The sequence below is a fragment of the Toxotes jaculatrix genome, chromosome 20 (genome assembly GCF_017976425.1).
Source record: "Toxotes jaculatrix isolate fToxJac2 chromosome 20, fToxJac2.pri, whole genome shotgun sequence".
NCBI classification, from domain to species: domain Eukaryota; kingdom Metazoa; phylum Chordata; class Actinopteri; family Toxotidae; genus Toxotes; species Toxotes jaculatrix.
In genome coordinates this window covers 14,942,183-14,960,953 of record NC_054413.1, presented here as the reverse complement: position 1 = coordinate 14,960,953, position 18,771 = coordinate 14,942,183, and the positions used below count along the sequence as shown (strand labels likewise).

General features: G+C 38.3%; 1 protein-coding gene across 1 annotated transcript in view; it reads left to right on the top strand.

Annotated features, from left to right (window-relative positions):
- Positions 1–18,771, top strand: part of snx7 (sorting nexin 7) — a 39,640-nt gene that overhangs the window by 8,159 nt on the left and 12,710 nt on the right. Inside the window, exons 3-8 of the mRNA XM_041065524.1 lie at positions 143–253; positions 1,585–1,743; positions 2,583–2,781; positions 4,489–4,688; positions 6,621–6,707; positions 13,924–14,076. Of these exons, the coding sequence (XP_040921458.1) occupies positions 143–253; positions 1,585–1,743; positions 2,583–2,781; positions 4,489–4,688; positions 6,621–6,707; positions 13,924–14,076 (909 nt within the window). The remainder of the gene's footprint in view (positions 1–142; positions 254–1,584; positions 1,744–2,582; positions 2,782–4,488; positions 4,689–6,620; positions 6,708–13,923; positions 14,077–18,771) is intronic.

Here is an 18,771-nt window from a genome sequence, read left to right as displayed (position 1 = left end):
TCTAGACTTGCTCTCGATGAAAATTGGGAAAACTTCTGTTACGATTTAACAATATATAAATAAAGTTGATCTGACTTGGCTTTGTGAGATGTAATTAAAACTGCATGGTGGCTCTGTACTAATTTGCAACTTCTTTCTATAGACCACACGGAGTGAGTTCGACTCCAGCGAATATGAGGTACGCCGGCGCTACCAGGATTTCCTGTGGCTCCGAAGCAGACTGGAAGAAAACCACCCGACCCTCATTGTCCACGTATGTATTAGCACACCACATCATCTGCTTAATACATCTGTGGGCTGCTTCAGAGTCCTCTCAGACCAAACCAGAGTTTTGGATGTTTGATTTACCACACATGCTTCATATTACCATCAGCCATTTTCCAAAGATCTCAGTGGATTTTTTGATTTTCTTACCATCCAGAATTCCTTTGGTTTTTCATTTATTTCATGCAGCATGGAAATCAACATGTAGAGAACTGAAACTGTAGTTGTTTTCTGAATTATTATTACTTAAAAATTATTATTATTATTTAAAAAAGCAGAGACAGTCAGCTGATTTGTAACTACTCATTGTGAGAGCAGGAGTAACTTAGTTGAGGTTAGATGAAATGCTTTTACACAAGTGAAGTGCAGTGAACTTGTGTGTTACAAGCCAAAAGCAGTGTCTCATTGGATCTTTTTTTAGTATTCTGGGTAGTTTGTTACCAGTCAGGCTGTTTTTGTTGGGTCTTACGCAGGACTCTTTCTCTATACTGGGCCACCTTCTGTCCACACTTAATTCATGGTGTCTTTTTAAGTAGTAGAGTTTGCAGGGAAGATTTCAAAGTGCATTTCACAGACACACACATAGTGCACTTCTTCTCTGCTAAGCAGGTGAATTCAGATATCACAATTTCCTTCTTTATTCAAATGTGATTATGCATTTTTCACGGCTTTTATCAGCTGCTTCCAGTGACAGTCACTACCTTTATTTCACTTTGTCACTCTGATTCTGCATTCTTCTATCCCTTCAAAGTACCACCATTGTATGTGTAATTAGCATTTTATTGTCTTTCTTTGGTCATTCTTTGTTAGTAGTGATAGTTATAAGTGTTTTAGGTAGTTGTTGCCTTTGTTTTCGCTAACATCCCTAATGAATCTGAGTTTAAGTTAATTCCTTCCCAAACTTAATTTTCGTATTACAAACACTCTTGGCTGATCACCAAGAAAAATGGTTTATTAGTGTTATTATGCTGACTGTGAGATTATATTGCTGGACAAATAGTTAAAGTGGTTCTTTGTAATAATTCTGATTAAAGCTGTAAGTTTTTCTATAACTGAAAGACAATAAAAACCTTAACTCTCTTCGAAGATAAGGAAAATAAGGTTTTTCTTTGGCTTAATATATCTTAATTTTACATGAGCATTGTCTTTCCTGATACAAGTATTCAATGGTTTTTTTTGGCACATAAAGTAGTTTGTATAGAGAAATATGGAGTGGTTTGCTCTTAAAATTGTGTTAAAGGACTAGTATGAAAAATAAGGATTAGAAAAAAGAAATATAAAAGGATAAAAAATCTGATTTTTTTTGTGGTCTTTCCTCAGCCGCTCCCGGAGAAGTTTGTGATGAAAGGCATGGTGGAGCGCTTCAACGATGACTTCATCGAGACCAGGAGGAAAGCGCTGGACCGTTTCCTCAACAAGATCTCTGAGCATCCCTTCCTGTCCTACAGCCAGCACTTCAAAGTCTTCCTCACTGCACAGGTCACACACGCACAGAAAAACAAACTTGTACTTCTGCTTTTGCATTGACATAATGCATCCCCTAGCCCCTTTCCCTAACCTTTATCGTAACAGCTAAATGCCTAATCCCAGTACTTACTCTAAATCTAACCTAATTTTAATCTGAGCCTTGAAACCACATCTTAATTCTCAAACAGCCTTTTGAAGGTGTGTCAAAAAATGAGGACCGACCAAAATGCCCTAATTTTCACATCAAGAATTCAGGGGGTATGTGTAGTGCTTTGTGTAGTACGTCCTCTACAGAGTACAGCCATATCAGCCACAGTGGCTACACACCACCACCACACAATTTAACACCCTATACCCCACTAAAAATAGGAAGTAGCTCTTCAAGAAATAGTTCTAGCACTTGACTGCTACTGTGACTACAAATTGTGTCTTTACATTTCTGTTTTTATACAGATGAAATAAATGAGATACAACATGTTAATTACTGAGTTTTAAAGGTGTTGGTAGGTGCATTGTTGAAATTTGGAAAGAGCCAGGCTAGCTGTTTCCCCCTACTTCCAGTCTTTATGCTAGGCTAGGCTAACCACGTCCTGACTTCAGCTCTGTACTTAACACACAGAGGTTAATTTCCGTCTCTCTCAGAAAGAAAGAAAAATTTATTTTCTAAGATTTTGAGCTATTCCTATAATGGTTATGCTGTTAAATCAAGCCTGCGGGACGTTTGAGCTGGTGTTTGTTTTTAGTTGCAGGTCATTGCAAATTCTCTCTTCATTCAACTTTATTAGTATTAACGGTTCAACTGTTTCAGCACTGGAACAGTTTTTGAAGTCCTGTGGTACAACCTCCTGCAGGAGCTGACGCCTCACAAGAAACAGGGTCCAGGATTCCTAAGCAGGGTGGGAGAGACAGTGAGGGCAGTGGCCAACTCAGTGCGAGGCCTGAAAAGCCGACCGGAGGAGTTCAATGTGATGCAGGAGTATGTGGAGGATTTCAGCAACAAGATCTGCTCTGTTGACAAAGTTACCCAGAGGATCATCAAGGAACAGAGAGGTACTGCAACACTCACATTATGGAGGTTATTTGCAGAAGTTATAGTCTGAGTTAGAAAGCATATCATAAATACTGTTTTGGATGTCACACTGGATATAGAGAAACTAAGTAAGTTGTATGAATTTTTTAATAAAATCTTGACACTTACTCATTTCTGAAGTTTCTGAATTTACATCCTGTTTTATATTGCTTCATGTACAATATTTCCATCACAGTCATTATCCTTTTTCCAGTTTTTTATATCGCAGTGAGGGAGATGAACAAATGGTGCACTCATCATAATCAATAATAATTCAGTTGAGGAAAACAAGAAAAAGAAGAAGAAAAAAAAGAAATAATAAAAGAATAAAAATATTTGAAATAGTAAAAATACAATTTTTATGGAGGAAAAACAATGTTTGCAGTGTTGTTTTGAAAGAAATGAGAAAAGCTTGAACTGAACACTTGTCATGATTAGCCCCTAAGGGGGCTTTTTTCTGAACCCTTTTTGTTATGTTTAGAATTCTTTTGTGGACATTTTCAGAGTCTTGTTTAGTTTCTTAAGTTCTATTCATAGATCCTGTTTTATTCTGAAGTCATTGCCCTTGTATATCTTGTCTTGTTCCACTTCCTGTCTTTGTCTTGTTTCCCACCATCTGTGATCGTCTGCCCCGCCCTAATTGGTGTCACCTGTTCCCTATTACCGAATGTATATATTGTCTGTGTCTCCCTTTGTTCTTTGTCAGTTTGTTCTTGTCTCATGTCTTGTCTCTTGTCATATCGTCAGAGAACCAGCGTTATTCCATGTTAAAATCCTTATCAAGTCAGGTCTTGTATTTCGTTGATACTTTCTTTTGGTCCTTGCTATTGTTAATTCAGAATTGTTTTGTTACTTTGCCAAGTTGGCTATTTAGCCTTTTTCCTCGTAAGAGTGATTTTCTGTTGCCTTACAACTAAAGTCAGCTTTTTCCTCGTAGGAGTGATTTTTTTTTTCTTATTATTGCAGTAAGCCATTTCCTCTGTGAGTGATTTTCTGTTGGTACTTTGTTAGAATAAAAACTATTATTTTTGATTTCGTCGGTGGGTCGTGCGTTTGGGTCCAAGTCCTTGCTCTCGTCGCGACAACACTCTACATTTATAGATTTATTTTCATTTATTGTCATTATTGGGTTTTTTTCCATCCATCCATAATTTCATCCTTTTTAAATGTTCTTGATCTTTCTGTGTCTCCGTCAATAGTGACATTTTATGACATCAGCCATTCTTAGTTCAGTCCTGTCATCTCTGTACACACTGCCTATTGACCCCATAAACACTCAAGTTCAGTTGGTTTGCTTGTCCAACATGTTTTGATTTCAATCAAAATTTGGAGCTTATGTGAAATCTTTGGTCCAGTCTGGCTTTATCCAACTAAAGAACACTGCAAAAATCATTCTCTTCCTTCAGCCTAAAGATTTGGAAGAAGTCATCCATTCTTTTATTACTTCACACTCCCGCTACCATTTCAACTCGTTCACCTACTTCAGCAGCTCTTCGGTCACGGCTCCAGTCCAGAGGCTTTTAAAGCCCCTGCAAACCTGCCAGGTTTTTATGAGGAAGAATGCAAGGAAATAGAAATGATATACAGTTCTGCTGAATGGATTTTTGATCCTTAAATAATAATAATAATAATAATAATAATAATAATAATGATAATGATGTGTTAAAATGTGCCCTCCGTGCTTTCAGAGTATCTGGATGAGCTGAAGCAGCATGGCCCCACGTGCACACAATGGGCGGGGTTAGAGGAGGATCTCACAGAACCGCTGAAGGGTGTGGCCAGCTGTGTGGAGCGGTGCAGTAAGGAAACAGAAGAGCAGATCCACCATTTGTCTGAGGACCTAGTCCCTGCCCTGCATGAGTATGTCCTCTGTGCTGAGACTCTGAAGGTGAGCTGCTCCCATCTGAAATCCACCTCACAATGGTATAGACAGGAGACTTACAGTCTATAGATGTTTAGTTTATTTATTGTGTGAGAGAGTATTATTGTCTTCTAGCTGAGAACCTGAGATCACCACAGTAATGAATGAAGATCCATTAAGCTAAACTATTTTTTGCACAACTGACTTGTCCAAAGATAAACAAAGATACAGTATGGGGATAGTTGTTTAACAGGCGAGTCTCTTTACTTGAGGGTCCAATAAAGATTGGCAGACCACAGAACTTTGGGTTCAACATAGATTGCAAAACTATTACTATAGTTTTCAGCATAACTGTAAATATAACTATCAATTAATGTCATTGTTAGATTACTTTGCAAATTACTATTGTAGTATATTAACAGATCCACTGGATCTTATATATTAACCCACATACTCAGCAGTGAGGTACTAGAAAAAACAAGACTAAATAAAGACATTAATAATATTTACTCTGAAAGAAATGGTCTTGTTTGCCCCACAAAAAAAAAATAGAAATGAAACAGTTTACATAGAGTACTTTACTGTTTTTCGTATTGGCATATATTTTTCTACAGCATGGGATGTTTTTATTCTTTTTCTTTCCACTGTGTTGTACTTGTTTTAACTCTAATGCTGATTTCCATGTTTTGTTTTGTTTTTTTTAATTTTCTGTGTTCTTAATTATTTTTAAACTGCATTCTCACAGTGATTTTGTAAACATGCTGATGTTTATTAGTTAGAGTTTTTACCATGATCACCATCCATAACATTTCCCAGGCATCACTACAATACAGTACTATAGTGTACAAAATGTACAGATGAGACTGATGTGTGTGCCGTTAGTTTTGTAGGTTTTTGGTTTTTGGCTTAAACCAAAGTATCTGACAAACTGAAATGCTGATCTGATGATGGTGCTAGATGAAAAAATGAACAGAAAACCAAAGTGATTACAATTCATCCCGAGGGGAACATGAGTGAATTGGTGTCAATCCATAGACATGTTTCAATGAAAGTTTTGGCCTGCTGGTGAAAGGTCGGGGAACACCAAAATCATCAGGATGCAATTTTTTTGAGCCAATCTATTCATGAGATGTTGAGATATTTCAGTTTGGACTGGAGTAACTGCCCGATTGACTGATATTGACATCCCCGGTGCAACACCATGAGAGTAGTTGGAAAATGTGAGATAAACAGAATTTGTGGTTTGTTTTTTTTTACTTTTGAGACAGGTGCTTTGGTGTCATTAGTCTCCTTGCAGATTTGTCCTGCCTGACGCACATTACATTACAAACAACACTGATGATTGTGTGGTTGTTTCATCATGTGCAAAAAATGCATTGTCTCCAACAAAGCCACACCCTCTTATTGGTGTAATTTTACTAATCCATTAGATGTGGTAGAAACGTAAACAGTGAAAACTGTTCTATTTACACAGAAATGTGTAAAAAAAATAAACTTTTAGTACCTAACTTTCCATTTATTTCCTGGCCCTGTGTTGTCAAAAAGGATGTAAGTTGCAGGTTATGTTGTCTTCTTGTTTTTTCATTATGTCACTGTCTACATGCTTTGATTGATGTTATTATCTGCTGAACACTGTTTTTGATGTATACAACCATGCCCCCTAGCCCGTGAGCTGGGTCCAAGCATATAGCCACATACTGATTGATGTAATTGAAAATTTCCAAGAAATTGGGTTGGGAAACAACATATAGCTCAGTTAGTCATTTCCTCTTAAATCAGTTCCTGTCTGGCACCATCGAAAGAGATGTTTGGATGCCTTTGACAGCTGTTTGTGTAAATTAACAATATTCCTAGATAGATTATGCAAGGAAATGGGCCCACTGACAATTTGTTATTACTGGAAAAAATAAGACTTTGAGCAAGTTTTATTAAAAGTAACACTTTACTGGTCTGTCCTAGGCTGTGCTGAGACGTAGAGACAACATCCAAGCTGAGTTTGAAGCCAAGAACGAGGCCCTGGCATCCAAAAAAGTTGACCAAGAAGCAGTAAGTATGATTTTACACCCACACGCACACGCTCCCCTCCTCCCTCCCTCCATCCCCCAGCTGATGTGTTTGTGTGTCCTCCAGTCATCCTCCCAGAGATTAGGTGTAATAAAGTGAGGCATGGAGTGGGGCCTCTCCCACAGGGCCACCCTCAGCTCATATTGGGAGGAAAAAGGACTTCCTGGGAGGATTATCTAGATATCCAGGCTTGTCAACTGGAAGTCAGTCCTCATTCAGTGATAGTAGGAGCTGTCAATATTATTTTACACTGTAAGCCCAGCAGCTAATCGTGGCGTAATGAAAATTCCCATATCCTTTTTAGACGACAGCTCGCTTCAAAATGTCAGGAGACAAAGAACAAAGACACAAAGGTAGGCAAGCAAAGGACAGAGCTATTTTTACACACTTTACTTAAATTGCATGTTTGCATCTTTGTGAATATCCTTTATGGGTTTGTGAGTGTGTTTGCACAGGTGATAAATTAAAAAGGAATTAAAAGGAATGATTGGAGAGGCATAACGAATACGGAGGCCTTCAAACAGAGTTAAGCAAATAACATTCAATCATGCTTTGTGGCATGTTTAAAAAAATACCGAGCAGGGACAGTGGACTCTGATTTTGTATCAAGATGGCAAGAGGAAAAGATCTAGGTGACTTTGAAAGGGGGTTCACTGTTGGGGCACAGATGACAGGAGCTTCAGTCACTGCTCAGCTGGCTAGTGTTTCAATAGGAACTATGTCTAAAGTTTGCATTTGCATTTAGATATATGGGAAGACATCAGTAATTAGGGTCGGAAATCATGGTCACCAGTACATATTTGATGACTGACGCTTGAGCATTAGTGCGAAGTGTAAGGAAAAACAACTCTTCCTCAGGTGGCTGAGAATGTCAGTGCAGGATATGATTTGACTGTGTCAGCAAGAGCAATCTGTCGACAGTTACATAGAAAGGGATATTATAGTAGGGTTGCAGTGCATAAACCCCTCATTCCAAAGACACATGCATATTTGAGTGTTCAGAGGTGCAAAAACTTTAGGCACTACTCTAAAGAGATGTGGGAACATGTGATATGCTGAGATGAGTCATCCTTCACTACATTTGTGGCGAACACCAAGAGAACAATAGAGGTCTGAATACTTGACCCCTTTAGTGAGGGGATGGCTCTGTTCTGTGTGTGGGGGGCATTTTACAGGCATGGTTTGGGTCTACTTGTCCCCTCAGAGGGAAAGGTCACTCAAAACCAATAAGGAATTGTTCTGAGTGATCACCTTTATTCTATGATCAAACATTTCTGTCCTGATGGGAGTGGTCTCTGAGTATGAAAATTATGTGAATCATATGCTATAGCCTCCGCAGTCACAAAATATCACTCTTGCTTATGTATCTTTATAAAATCTAATAATAATATCTTTTAAAGGACTGTTTTTGGCAGTTAAAAAGCAGCCTTCATCAGCAACCTGTGTCAAAAACATCATGGTGCTAAATTCAACTTGTATTGCATTTGTAATATACAATATGACAACATGATTAACATAATATTATGTTTGATTATACACAAACTAACGAAGCCACTAGTATCTGACAATCTGTGTGCAATTTACAGCAGAACCATAGCCGGCAACATGAAGGAGATCAAATCTCAGTCGAGGGAGGGGCAACTTGTGCATGGGGTTTGTTGTGTTTGTTTACTTGAAAATTCATGTGCTTTCTGGGGCAACAGCGAGAAGAGAGATGGGAGGTGTAGACTCAGAGAAAACCAAAACTGCATCAATATAGCATTATTTCTGATTTTAAGCCAACCAAAGGGGTGAACCAAAAAATGTAGACAAGGCAGATCAATATTTAATTTTGACTGATACTTGATGTTTACAGTTAGTTTACATTTTCCATTCTTACTGCACTTTTTGAGAAGGCTACTGATTTATGCCTTTGTATTTTGTGTTTGTTATTTACAGGGGTCTGTTGGTCGTAAATAACATTTTTACAGTTTTTCTCAAGAAGAAAAGTTTAGTTGAATGGTTATTGTGAAAAATAAAAACAGGATGTGTCACTCAGCTGTCCTGCTGATTACTGTGCGGCTTCACTCTGCTTCTTCTTCTTAGTGTTTAATGGCCATTGACAAACCAGCTTAGAGGTGCATTACCGCCACTAAGTTGGACTGGAGTCACTACATTCTTATTAATGGGATCCCTCAGTCTCATTATGATCCACTCGGGAAATGTACGCTAAGTCGTGTGTGGCACCTACTGAAACCCATCCAGTGTTTAGCTGAACATCAGACTGGTTTGAAAATTTTTACACTGACCCAGAGACATGTAGAAAAAGTATCAAGGTGCACTGAAGCTGGTCTGGCAGCACATGGTGGCCACCTTCCTACTTTACACTTTCTGTTCGTTTTTCTTTTAATTTGTCACCTGTATGTAAATGTGCAGGTGTCTCCCAACTGATATCAAACTCTGTCTGTGAAATTTTAATTAACAAACAGGGCTGAGATATTCCCCCACAGACTTGTATTCTAGTTCTCCTTTAATTAGTTCTGTGTGTGTGTTTGTGTGTGAATTGGTCCTCCAGCTTCTAATGCAACAAAATCTGCTTCTGCACGGATTTAGCACAGAGTAATGAGAAGGAAAAAGTTGAATGATTACCTCTGTTGACACACCTTTCATTCAGCTTTTATTTAAAGAAGCTGTCTTTGAGTTATACATTTTCAGTTAGTATGTGGGGAAAATGTTGATTTGTAAGAAGTTGTCATTTGAGGAATCAGGAAGACCACCTGTGTTACTAGATTAAAAAAAAATGCAATTTTCTTATTACCTCTGGGCAGAGGAGAACAGAAATACTTATTTAAAAAAAAAGAAAAAAAAAAAAACAAACCTCCACTACATCATAATCAGTATACAGTGTGTTTATGAATGCATAGAGGAGAGTGTTAGTATTCCAAGGATATGAGACCTGTGTTGATCGGACATTCTGAACTTTAGATCTGTCAAAAATATACTGATTATGGAAAAAAAAAAAAAAAAAAAGTATATTTGTTGTACATTTTGGTGAGTTTGAAGCTAACTCACCAAAATGTTTCAATGGCTTCGGGTTGTTTAAGCACAAGTAGTCCTACAAGAACTCTTTTTTAAAAATTATTTTATTTATTTCTTTTTTTAATGATCACAGAATAAGTAAACTAATAATCTGGCCAGACATCTGATTCCAACTTTCAGTATTTGACGGTTTTCCATGGTTGGTGATGCAGATACATTTGTGTAGGTATCAAAAAACTTGTGGTTCAATATCCAAACCTACCCACTCACCATATCCATGTTCAGTCTGTTCATCTTGCAGCTCAGCCCTTTGGTCCAGAGTGAGATACTATATCTCCTTTACTACTTGACAGAGTGAGTGTGATGATTCCTAAAGATTCGGATGACCCCCACACCCTCACCTCCCACACCTTTCAACAAACAATTTCCTTCCACACACTTGGATGATGATCCATGAAAAGGCATCTCGGGGGAAAAAAAACACATACAAAAATGGAATTTAAGGAGCAAAGGCTTTTTTTAATGGCTTGTGGGTCTTTGAACTAGACTGGAGGTCTTCACTGGTCCATTTGGTTTCTATTGCCCAAAACCTAACATAGGAAATGTCACGTGAGATAGGCTGACTTTAAAATGAGTTTGACTGGAGCAGGTTGAGTTTGAGTGACAATATGTCTTAATGAACATTATGGAGGTTGCTAGCAGGCCTTTATTCTTTTCCCCCCTCACTATGTTTTCTGATGTGACCAACAAATAGCTGAATGGAGTTATATTTTTAGATGTGGCCCAAAAAGCCAGCTTGGCTGAGGCAGTGTCACAAAGAACACTCAGACACAGCAGAGGGAAGCTGATCAGTTTGGATTGTGGCATCTGTTCAGTCTGAACTGAAAGGCACATACCATGACTGAACTGTCTGAAACACAAAACATGTAGCATCTTTTGTTATCATCACTGTGTGTGGCAGTATATTTCTTTATAGCATTGCTGTTTAGTTCCTTCTGCTGCCAGATCTGGATTACAGACTGGAAAAGATACGAACAGTCATCCAGAAAGGTGAGGTGTGTGCAGTAATTCAGAACTGCACTAACCAAAATGATGACAATCTTTCTGAACATCTGAACATCATAGAATAAAATTCTTCTCTTCTGTACACATTTACTTGACCTTTATTGGAAAGAAAGTACTGAACTCTTGTGTCAGTATTGAGTTTCTATGACACAACACAGCCAGGAGGAGGCAGTGTTGCCCTAATTTAGCAGCACACAGTTTCATTAAAGCATATCCCACTATTATCCAAAGTCTTTTGGATGTTTGTCTCATTTGAATGTTTTTTTTAGCATTTAAAAACTTCAGTTGGTTTAATTTGATGAAATCAAGAATCAGGATAAAAATATGTCAGAAATAATGTTTTAATTGTAAGAGTATGTCAGTTTACAGGCTGTAGAACATTATTTTGTTGGCTTGTTGAGAAGCTTCCCAGCAACACACAACCAACATATTCCAAACACCTAATCTAAACTGTGATTCTAGTGTTCCTCTAAATGGTCTCAGTAAAACTCTGGAGAAAAAGTCAGTGCCAGCCAAGTCAGCACAGTCTGTGCAGTTTAATACTAGGTAAATAACTTTTTAGTTTTAGTGTTACTTTTCACATTCATTGAGTGAATTACTATGTGTTGAAGGCATTTTTTATTTCATTGTCTAATTATGTAGCTCTGACACTCTAGACACTGATTTACATCAGGTAATGCTCTCCTTGGCCCATATGTTACAACCAGAAACTTTTGCAAGGACGAAAAGTAATGGTTCACACACACAGATGCTAGATGCTGTTCAGCCATAGCCTTAACAAGGTGGCTGGATCGATATCACTGCAGTAACAAGCAGGCCACTGAGATCCCCATGGTGTGTTTGTGTGCACACATGTATGTCTGTGTGTGTGTGTACTTGAGTAAATGCCATTGTCAGTCTAAATGTTAGACAGCTAATCCCTGCACAGGCTCAGTGAATCCACCTTCATCCAGCAACATGATAACAACCGGTTGTTTGCACTTTGAATAGGGTAAAACTATATGAACTTTAGGTCCTTTCCCAGTTTCAGGTTAAATGTATTTATGCTAAAACATGGTGGTAGGTGGTGTACCTAATAATAACTTTGGTTTAGTGTAATGAACTTATGAGTCATTTAGCAAAGATTGCTTGATGTGGTGGGTGTTTCTTTTATTGTCTACAGTAGTTTTTCAACAGTTATATAATGCTGCTCTAAAGTGGCTTAGAGGCCAATAATTTATGAACTACAACTTACAACTTACAAAAAACATAATGTCTGCTTATTTCTAACTCCCCAGCTTCCTCCTTAGTTATCTGCAGTGTACTGAACTTCTGTATGGAGGAAAAGGAAAAACACACTAACTCAAATAGAACATGAACATGATTGCCAAACAAATGTACAGGCATTTAAGCTCATTATTTCCTGTTCTATGCTGCATATAATTTTTAAAATTCAGCCATCTTTTCACATTTACAGCTTTTGGATTGCAAGCACTTTCTACATTGATCAAGTCTGCTGATGATCTACAGTATAATCATGCAGATAGGATTTTGGGTTGGAAGTCAAAAAAAGATCTCATCGCTAAATATTTCACTTTTTCATAATTTTATTAAATTGTCTCATGCTAGATTTGTCCATAAATGACCAAATAAGCAGGCTCCTGTGATGCTCAGTGACCTAGTGAAACCTCTCAGGGTGTTTGGTTCAGTAACTCAGTGTGTCTGAGAGGAATTACAGATACCCTTTAATAAAACCTATTTTGTACTGATTTCTTTCCCTGTGCAGAGGATCAATATGTGAAACTCCTCAGCCACAGAACACCATGGCTGGCTTGGGATCATTTTAAACTCAAGTTAAAACTATTTTTAAAGCAGTATTCATTGATTTTTATGTCCACTGGGGATGCAGCAGAAAAAGCATGATATAACCTTACAAAGGTTGCCTACAAACAGTTGCCTACTTCCACTTCAGATGAAGAGCAACATTATCATTTATTTGGAATTTAGTTTTTGCCCACCTGATAAATTTCAGTCCAATGGCCACCGTACTTTTAGCTCTGAAACAAAAGGGCAAAAGGCTAAAACACCATGTACAGCTGAGAGGAAATGTGGAGTCAGTGATCACTACAAGTGAAACGTCTCACATTACACATAGTCATTTAAAAGGGATTACTCACAGAGGCATGGGTGACCAGGTGCTTTTCACTGAAATTTTTGTGATATTTTTATTGTTTTGTATATGCTTCGTATGGTCCAGTGTGATTTTTGTTGAGTTGGGTGTAATGCCAACCTGGGAATGGATGTAGCGAGCTAACTTTGGCTCTAAATACTGTGAAACGTAGCAATGGTCCACATACACATTTTATATTTAACTTTTGCTCTCACTGTGTTAAGAGTACATTAAAGGGCACATAAAGACTTGAAATGCAAAGTGTAAGACTTGACTTTGGGCTTGTTGGTCTTGAAGTTAGATTTTACTCTGGATTACATAGCCAAGACTTATTTGTAACTTGATAAACAGTGGTCCATATGCAAGAACCACATATGAACTGATTTGTTTTAACCGGTATGCGTTCTCTCTCTATCTATTCTTGACCTGAAATCATAAAGCCTTAATGAATGAATTTGGAGTTTAAATATGATGCCAAAAATATATAAATAAAAAAAACATATTCAGTTCATCATGTAATCATCTTCATCTTCCTCTTCATCTTTTTCATCTTCTACTGCAATGTCCCCTTGACCATCTCTCATATTAGTAATGTACTGCTTTATTTCAGAAAGACTGTTTTAGCATAGTTTTCACTTCATGTTAGGCAGTTACGTCTATATTGTAGTAGTCTGATGACACATTGTTGATAGATGTACTATTAATATTGTCTAATTCTATAATACTTCTGAGGCTGCTAAATTTGTTTGCCGATTTCCAAAAGCAGTATTACAAGCTGCACTGTGTAGAATTGTTCTTTTTACTAGTGGGTAACATTTTTTATAAATTAAACTTTACCACAACCTGAACAGGAAGATGTAGTTGTTTTTTTTTATGATGAACAGTGAAATCTCATGAACATGATGTCAGACTGTGATTTTTGTTTTCTTAAGTATTCATTCATTGCTTTGTGTGTTTGACTGGCAGCTGCAGGAAGAGGTGGATGGTCTGGCAGACCGGATGGAGGTGGCTAACAATGCCTTGAAGGGGGACTGGTCCCGCTGGCAAAACAGCATGAGAACTGACCTCAAATCAGCCTTTATTTCCATGGCTGAGAAGAATGTGGAGTACTATGAGAAGGTGAGCTCAAGATTCAGACCAAAGAACAATATGTATATGTATCTATATATAATCACACTGTCAAGCCATCAATTTAATAATGCTAAATCTATTGATTTAGCTTAAATAAGTTCTAAGAATGAACTGCATTTGGAGTTGATTTTTAATTATAGAAGGTCATCATCAATCTAGAAAACTTCTGTCTTCACACGTTAATGGGATAGTTTGTATGAATGGGGGAGAGGGTGGCAGCACATAGATTCACATCAACTTGGAGAACTAGACGACTGTGGAATAGGAGCAGCTAAGTGGATAATTCAAGAGGACAGTAATTAGTAATTGGTTGACACATTGTTACAACTGAGGGGCTGCAAAATAGAGAGCAGTCAACTACCCACAGTTTATCAGAACATATTACTGCAGACATAATGTGATGAAGAAAATATCGAGTAAAATGACACAAAGTTCAGTAAACGTTTCTCAGTTATTCTCAGTTATTCAGCCTGATTATAATCTTACTTTTCTCTTACCTGCATGGAAAAGAAAACAAAAGGAAATGACTGGGGCCTCTAATGGAATGTGTGGAAGTAACAAGAGAGCTGGGGACAGTTAAACATAATAATATTCACAGAAGTGTATATGTATTATTTCGTTCTACCACTGAGATCCATCAGCTGTCAGACAAAGTAACATTTGACTCCAGCATGTTTGTCCTCATATCTGACAGAAATCATAGGACAGAAGATAGGAAAGATTGTCAGAAAGTATAATTTAAAAAAAATATTATTTGTCACAACCACCAGAACCCCCCAGCACTGGAGAATCCATAAATTAACTTCATGCCATGCAAGACCATGCTGAATTAGTCATACTTCCATATTTATAATTACGTCCATACTCATGGACTTGTTACTCTCAGTCTGCTCACTTTGTAACAGTTGACCAGTCCAGCTCATCTGATTTTGTACTAGCTAGTTTAAAACACAGCAAACAAACGCAACTTCAGTACTTGAATCAAAAGGAGAGTTAACAACTTCCATCTGTTCAACACTCCCTCTCTTTTCAGTGAAGCTGTGCTTATACACCTAATCAAACAGCCAGTGGCTACAGCCATAAAATTAAACTGTTGTCAGCATACAGTTATATTCCTATAATAATATTTTTTTTTATTTTATAGTTTAGTAAGAAAATATATTTTTGTGTAAAAATTGTAGTCATTATAATGTTTAAAAATTCTGGGAGTCGTTGTAATGTTTAAATACCCAGGGAGTCATAGAGTTGGCAAGTCTTCTCTGAGCCATACCAGAGGTGCAGGTTCCGGGCACAGGGAAGACTATCACATGTGACCCTGATAAGGGAACACAGCCATGCTTGGGGTACCCTTCACGTATCTTCCGACTAACATCACTGTTGATCACAGCCTTCCAGGTTTTCCAGCTCCCTTGCTGCTGTTCGCTCCCACCTCTGATTTTTAAACTTATCCTGGGGCCACATAATAGGTGCTGTTTCACATCCAAACTGCTGCAGCAACCCAGCAATCTTGTCTGTTCTGGTGTTTCGATAGCATTCCACTTGTGTCCTGTGTGAACTTGGGGTTTGGTTTTTTGGACAGAGAGGACAGGTGATTCTCCCAGCTAAAACATGAGCCTGGCCCTCTCCTATTTGTAGCCCATGCTAACGGATTACAGTGGAAGGTTCAGGGTCTTTCTTCCAAACAGTGCTATGTTGGAAAGACAACTAGGAAGGTCCAGCCATTTAGGGATGAATAAAGAATATTGTCAGATGCCTCTGAGTTGACTGATGTTGTCTTTTTTCTTCACTATGAAAATGGTGACCACTTTGTTCCACACTTAGGGGATGATTTGGGTTTTCCAGGCAATGCCCATCAGCTTCCACAAAAGCTTCAGGAGCCTGCGGTAGTTCTTGTTCACCCTATAGGGTACGCCATTTGGTCCAGGTGCTGATGCAGCTCTTGCTTGCTCTACCAGTAGTGTCAAACTGCAAGAAGGTTTCGGATGGGCAAGGTATGATGTGCACCAGCTGCAATGGGGAGATCAGTAGTACTGTGGACTGCTTGCATCTGGTTGCTGCTGCTGCATTTTGCCCTTGAGGATTCACAGGTCTTGGTAGGTTGCTTCTTTGGACCACCCACAGCCCCATTCTCTCAGGATGCTTTGGTCATTCATCATTGCCATACCAGTCATTGCCATCTTGTGGACCAAATGGCTGTTTTCTTCATATTCTGCTTGTAGTTGATTTAGGGAGTCCATGAAGCAGGTGCTTCAAGTGGTCAACATGTAGTGTGGTATAGTCTAGCTCAAACAGGAGATTCCATTACAATCAGAGTAAACACACACTACTGTGGCCTTTTTACCGATTTGCTGCAATAAAGAGCTCTCTACAATGAATTCCATCAGACTGTTTAGTGTCTCCTGTCATGCCTAGACTTATTTGGATTGGTCACACAGGCTAGTTAAGGCTGGTCCTCTTACAAATGCTTTGTCACCCAGCAAAAAAATCTAAATTTGTCTTGTATCAATTTTGGCACCAAAACCCAAGCTAGCGAGTTGTGTTTTATGACTGATCTCAGAGGGAGAGGATAGGGATATCGATAGAGGAGGGAGGAGAGTAAGGAGAGAAACAGAGAGAAAGCAAATTGCAATGTAGAAGAGATGATCCTATATCCAGATTAACGAGCAGGCAGCTCAGCAGAGACAGAAGGGAGTTAGATACTGAGAAAAGAACAATGGAGTGAGCGAGAAGGAGAAAGCATTACAGCAGGAGAATGAGACAGTGAAGCTGTTACAGTAAAAATCATTTAGTCCGTTATAGGCTTTGTTAGCCATGCTGGAGTCTTAAGCATGCAGTTAGGACAGAAATATGCTTCCATTTACTTTTGATGTATTTTGGTCCTGGAGACTGGAACTCTGCCAGCAGAGGGTAGCAGCGCTTAAGATTTATCTCTCTTCAAATAAGGAACCTTTTTATCAGTGGTTTTGGCTGACTGCTCTGTTGAACTGCTTCTGTGCAGGACTGAAGTTTTTCTCAGAAGATAAAGATCTTGGTTGTCACTAGTTGATGGATGGCAGCTATGGAATGATAAATTTGAAAGCTGATCACAACTGAATACTTAATCTTGAAACATAAAAACCACAGAATTTTTTAAAGGTTCAGAAATTATGATTGAGACTTAAAGATCAAGTCAAGTCTTAATCAGTGAAATTCAGACTTTTGCTGCAATTAACGGTTAACACATTGGTTATGCCTAAACCTCTCAATTAATTGTTTAACCATTTGGTCAAAAAACAAATCTTTTGTCCCATGAACAGTCCAAAACCCAGAGATGTTCAGTTTATCATACAAGATCAAGAAAACAAGCAAATAATGTCAACGAGTTTAGCCACATCCAAACTTGTGGATCATAAGCAATCAAGCCTTGATGGAATCAGTCAGATATCTGTCCTATCAGGCCACATTATGTCAGACATATGATTCAAGAATGAAAAGACTTACCAGAAACTGATATTTGTACCAAATGTATCAAATGTTTTCTGTGTAGACCCCTTGTTCCAGTTAAGATAACTCTTAATGCTGCTTAAACAGAGATATTTTGGACAGTAGTGTGCTTTTAGCTTTGTGTTAAAAGTTTGTGTTTGGTCCTTCCCTGTTTTGGCATAACAACATCCCTGTGCACAAGGCCAGCAGCATAAAGAAGTGGTTTGAGGAAATGACCTCAGCTCTATCCACCCTCAACCCTGGATGGACATTATTACCCAATATCAGTGGCAGACCTCACACATGCTCTTGTGTCTGAATGAGAGCAGATCCACACAGCCACATTCTAACATCTAATGAAAAACTGAGAGAAGAGGCTGTTGTAGCCACAGATTAATGCTGGAATGTTCAGGTACATACTTTGATTGCCCATGTATTTATGGCCATGTCTTGTAAAATTGAGATGTTTTATTTCTACTTTAATACTGTGGCAAGCAAAAATAAATATTAGTCAACAGTTTCTACTACTGCTAACACATCTGAAGATGGTGTATGAGTGGACATTTCGTCTTTAACAGTGAGTGTAATAATCGAGAATGTGTGTGCATGTGTGTGTCCTTGTCATATTTGGGTTTTCTTTCCAGTGTCTCTCTCTGCAGGGGTAGGCCGTCTCTCCTGGCCTCTCCCCTCAGCAGCCCTGACAAAAACACTCATCACCCAGCACCGTGGCCCCCGGCAAGTAAATGCAATACAACAAATGAGTACGGTGTGTGCGTGTGTGTGTGTCTGTGCATATATGCACGTGTCTTGACTGTGGTGTAAAAATATGAATATAGAAGCAGCCAAAGGGTGCTCATCTTCTGAATGAAAGCATTTCTAATATAAGCAGTGAAACTATTTGTTAGAGACTGAGCTTTAAAACAATCATTTTGCCTGACTCATGGATACAGCCATTGACATACACAATAATAAAGAGAAATGAGGGTGCTTTTTGTATGAGTTATACTATACATAAATTTAATTCCTGCTTTTGAATGTAATTCCTACTTTTGAATGCAATCCCTACTTTTAAATGTAAAAATATTAATGAATCTCAAATATTCTTAATTTGATCACTCACATGCCAACAACAGATTTGTGTGTATTAAGGCTGAGTAAATGGCTTCCCTTTTCTTTAGAAGTGTTCAAGCTCTGCTTTGGAGACAGTTATCCATGTGATCC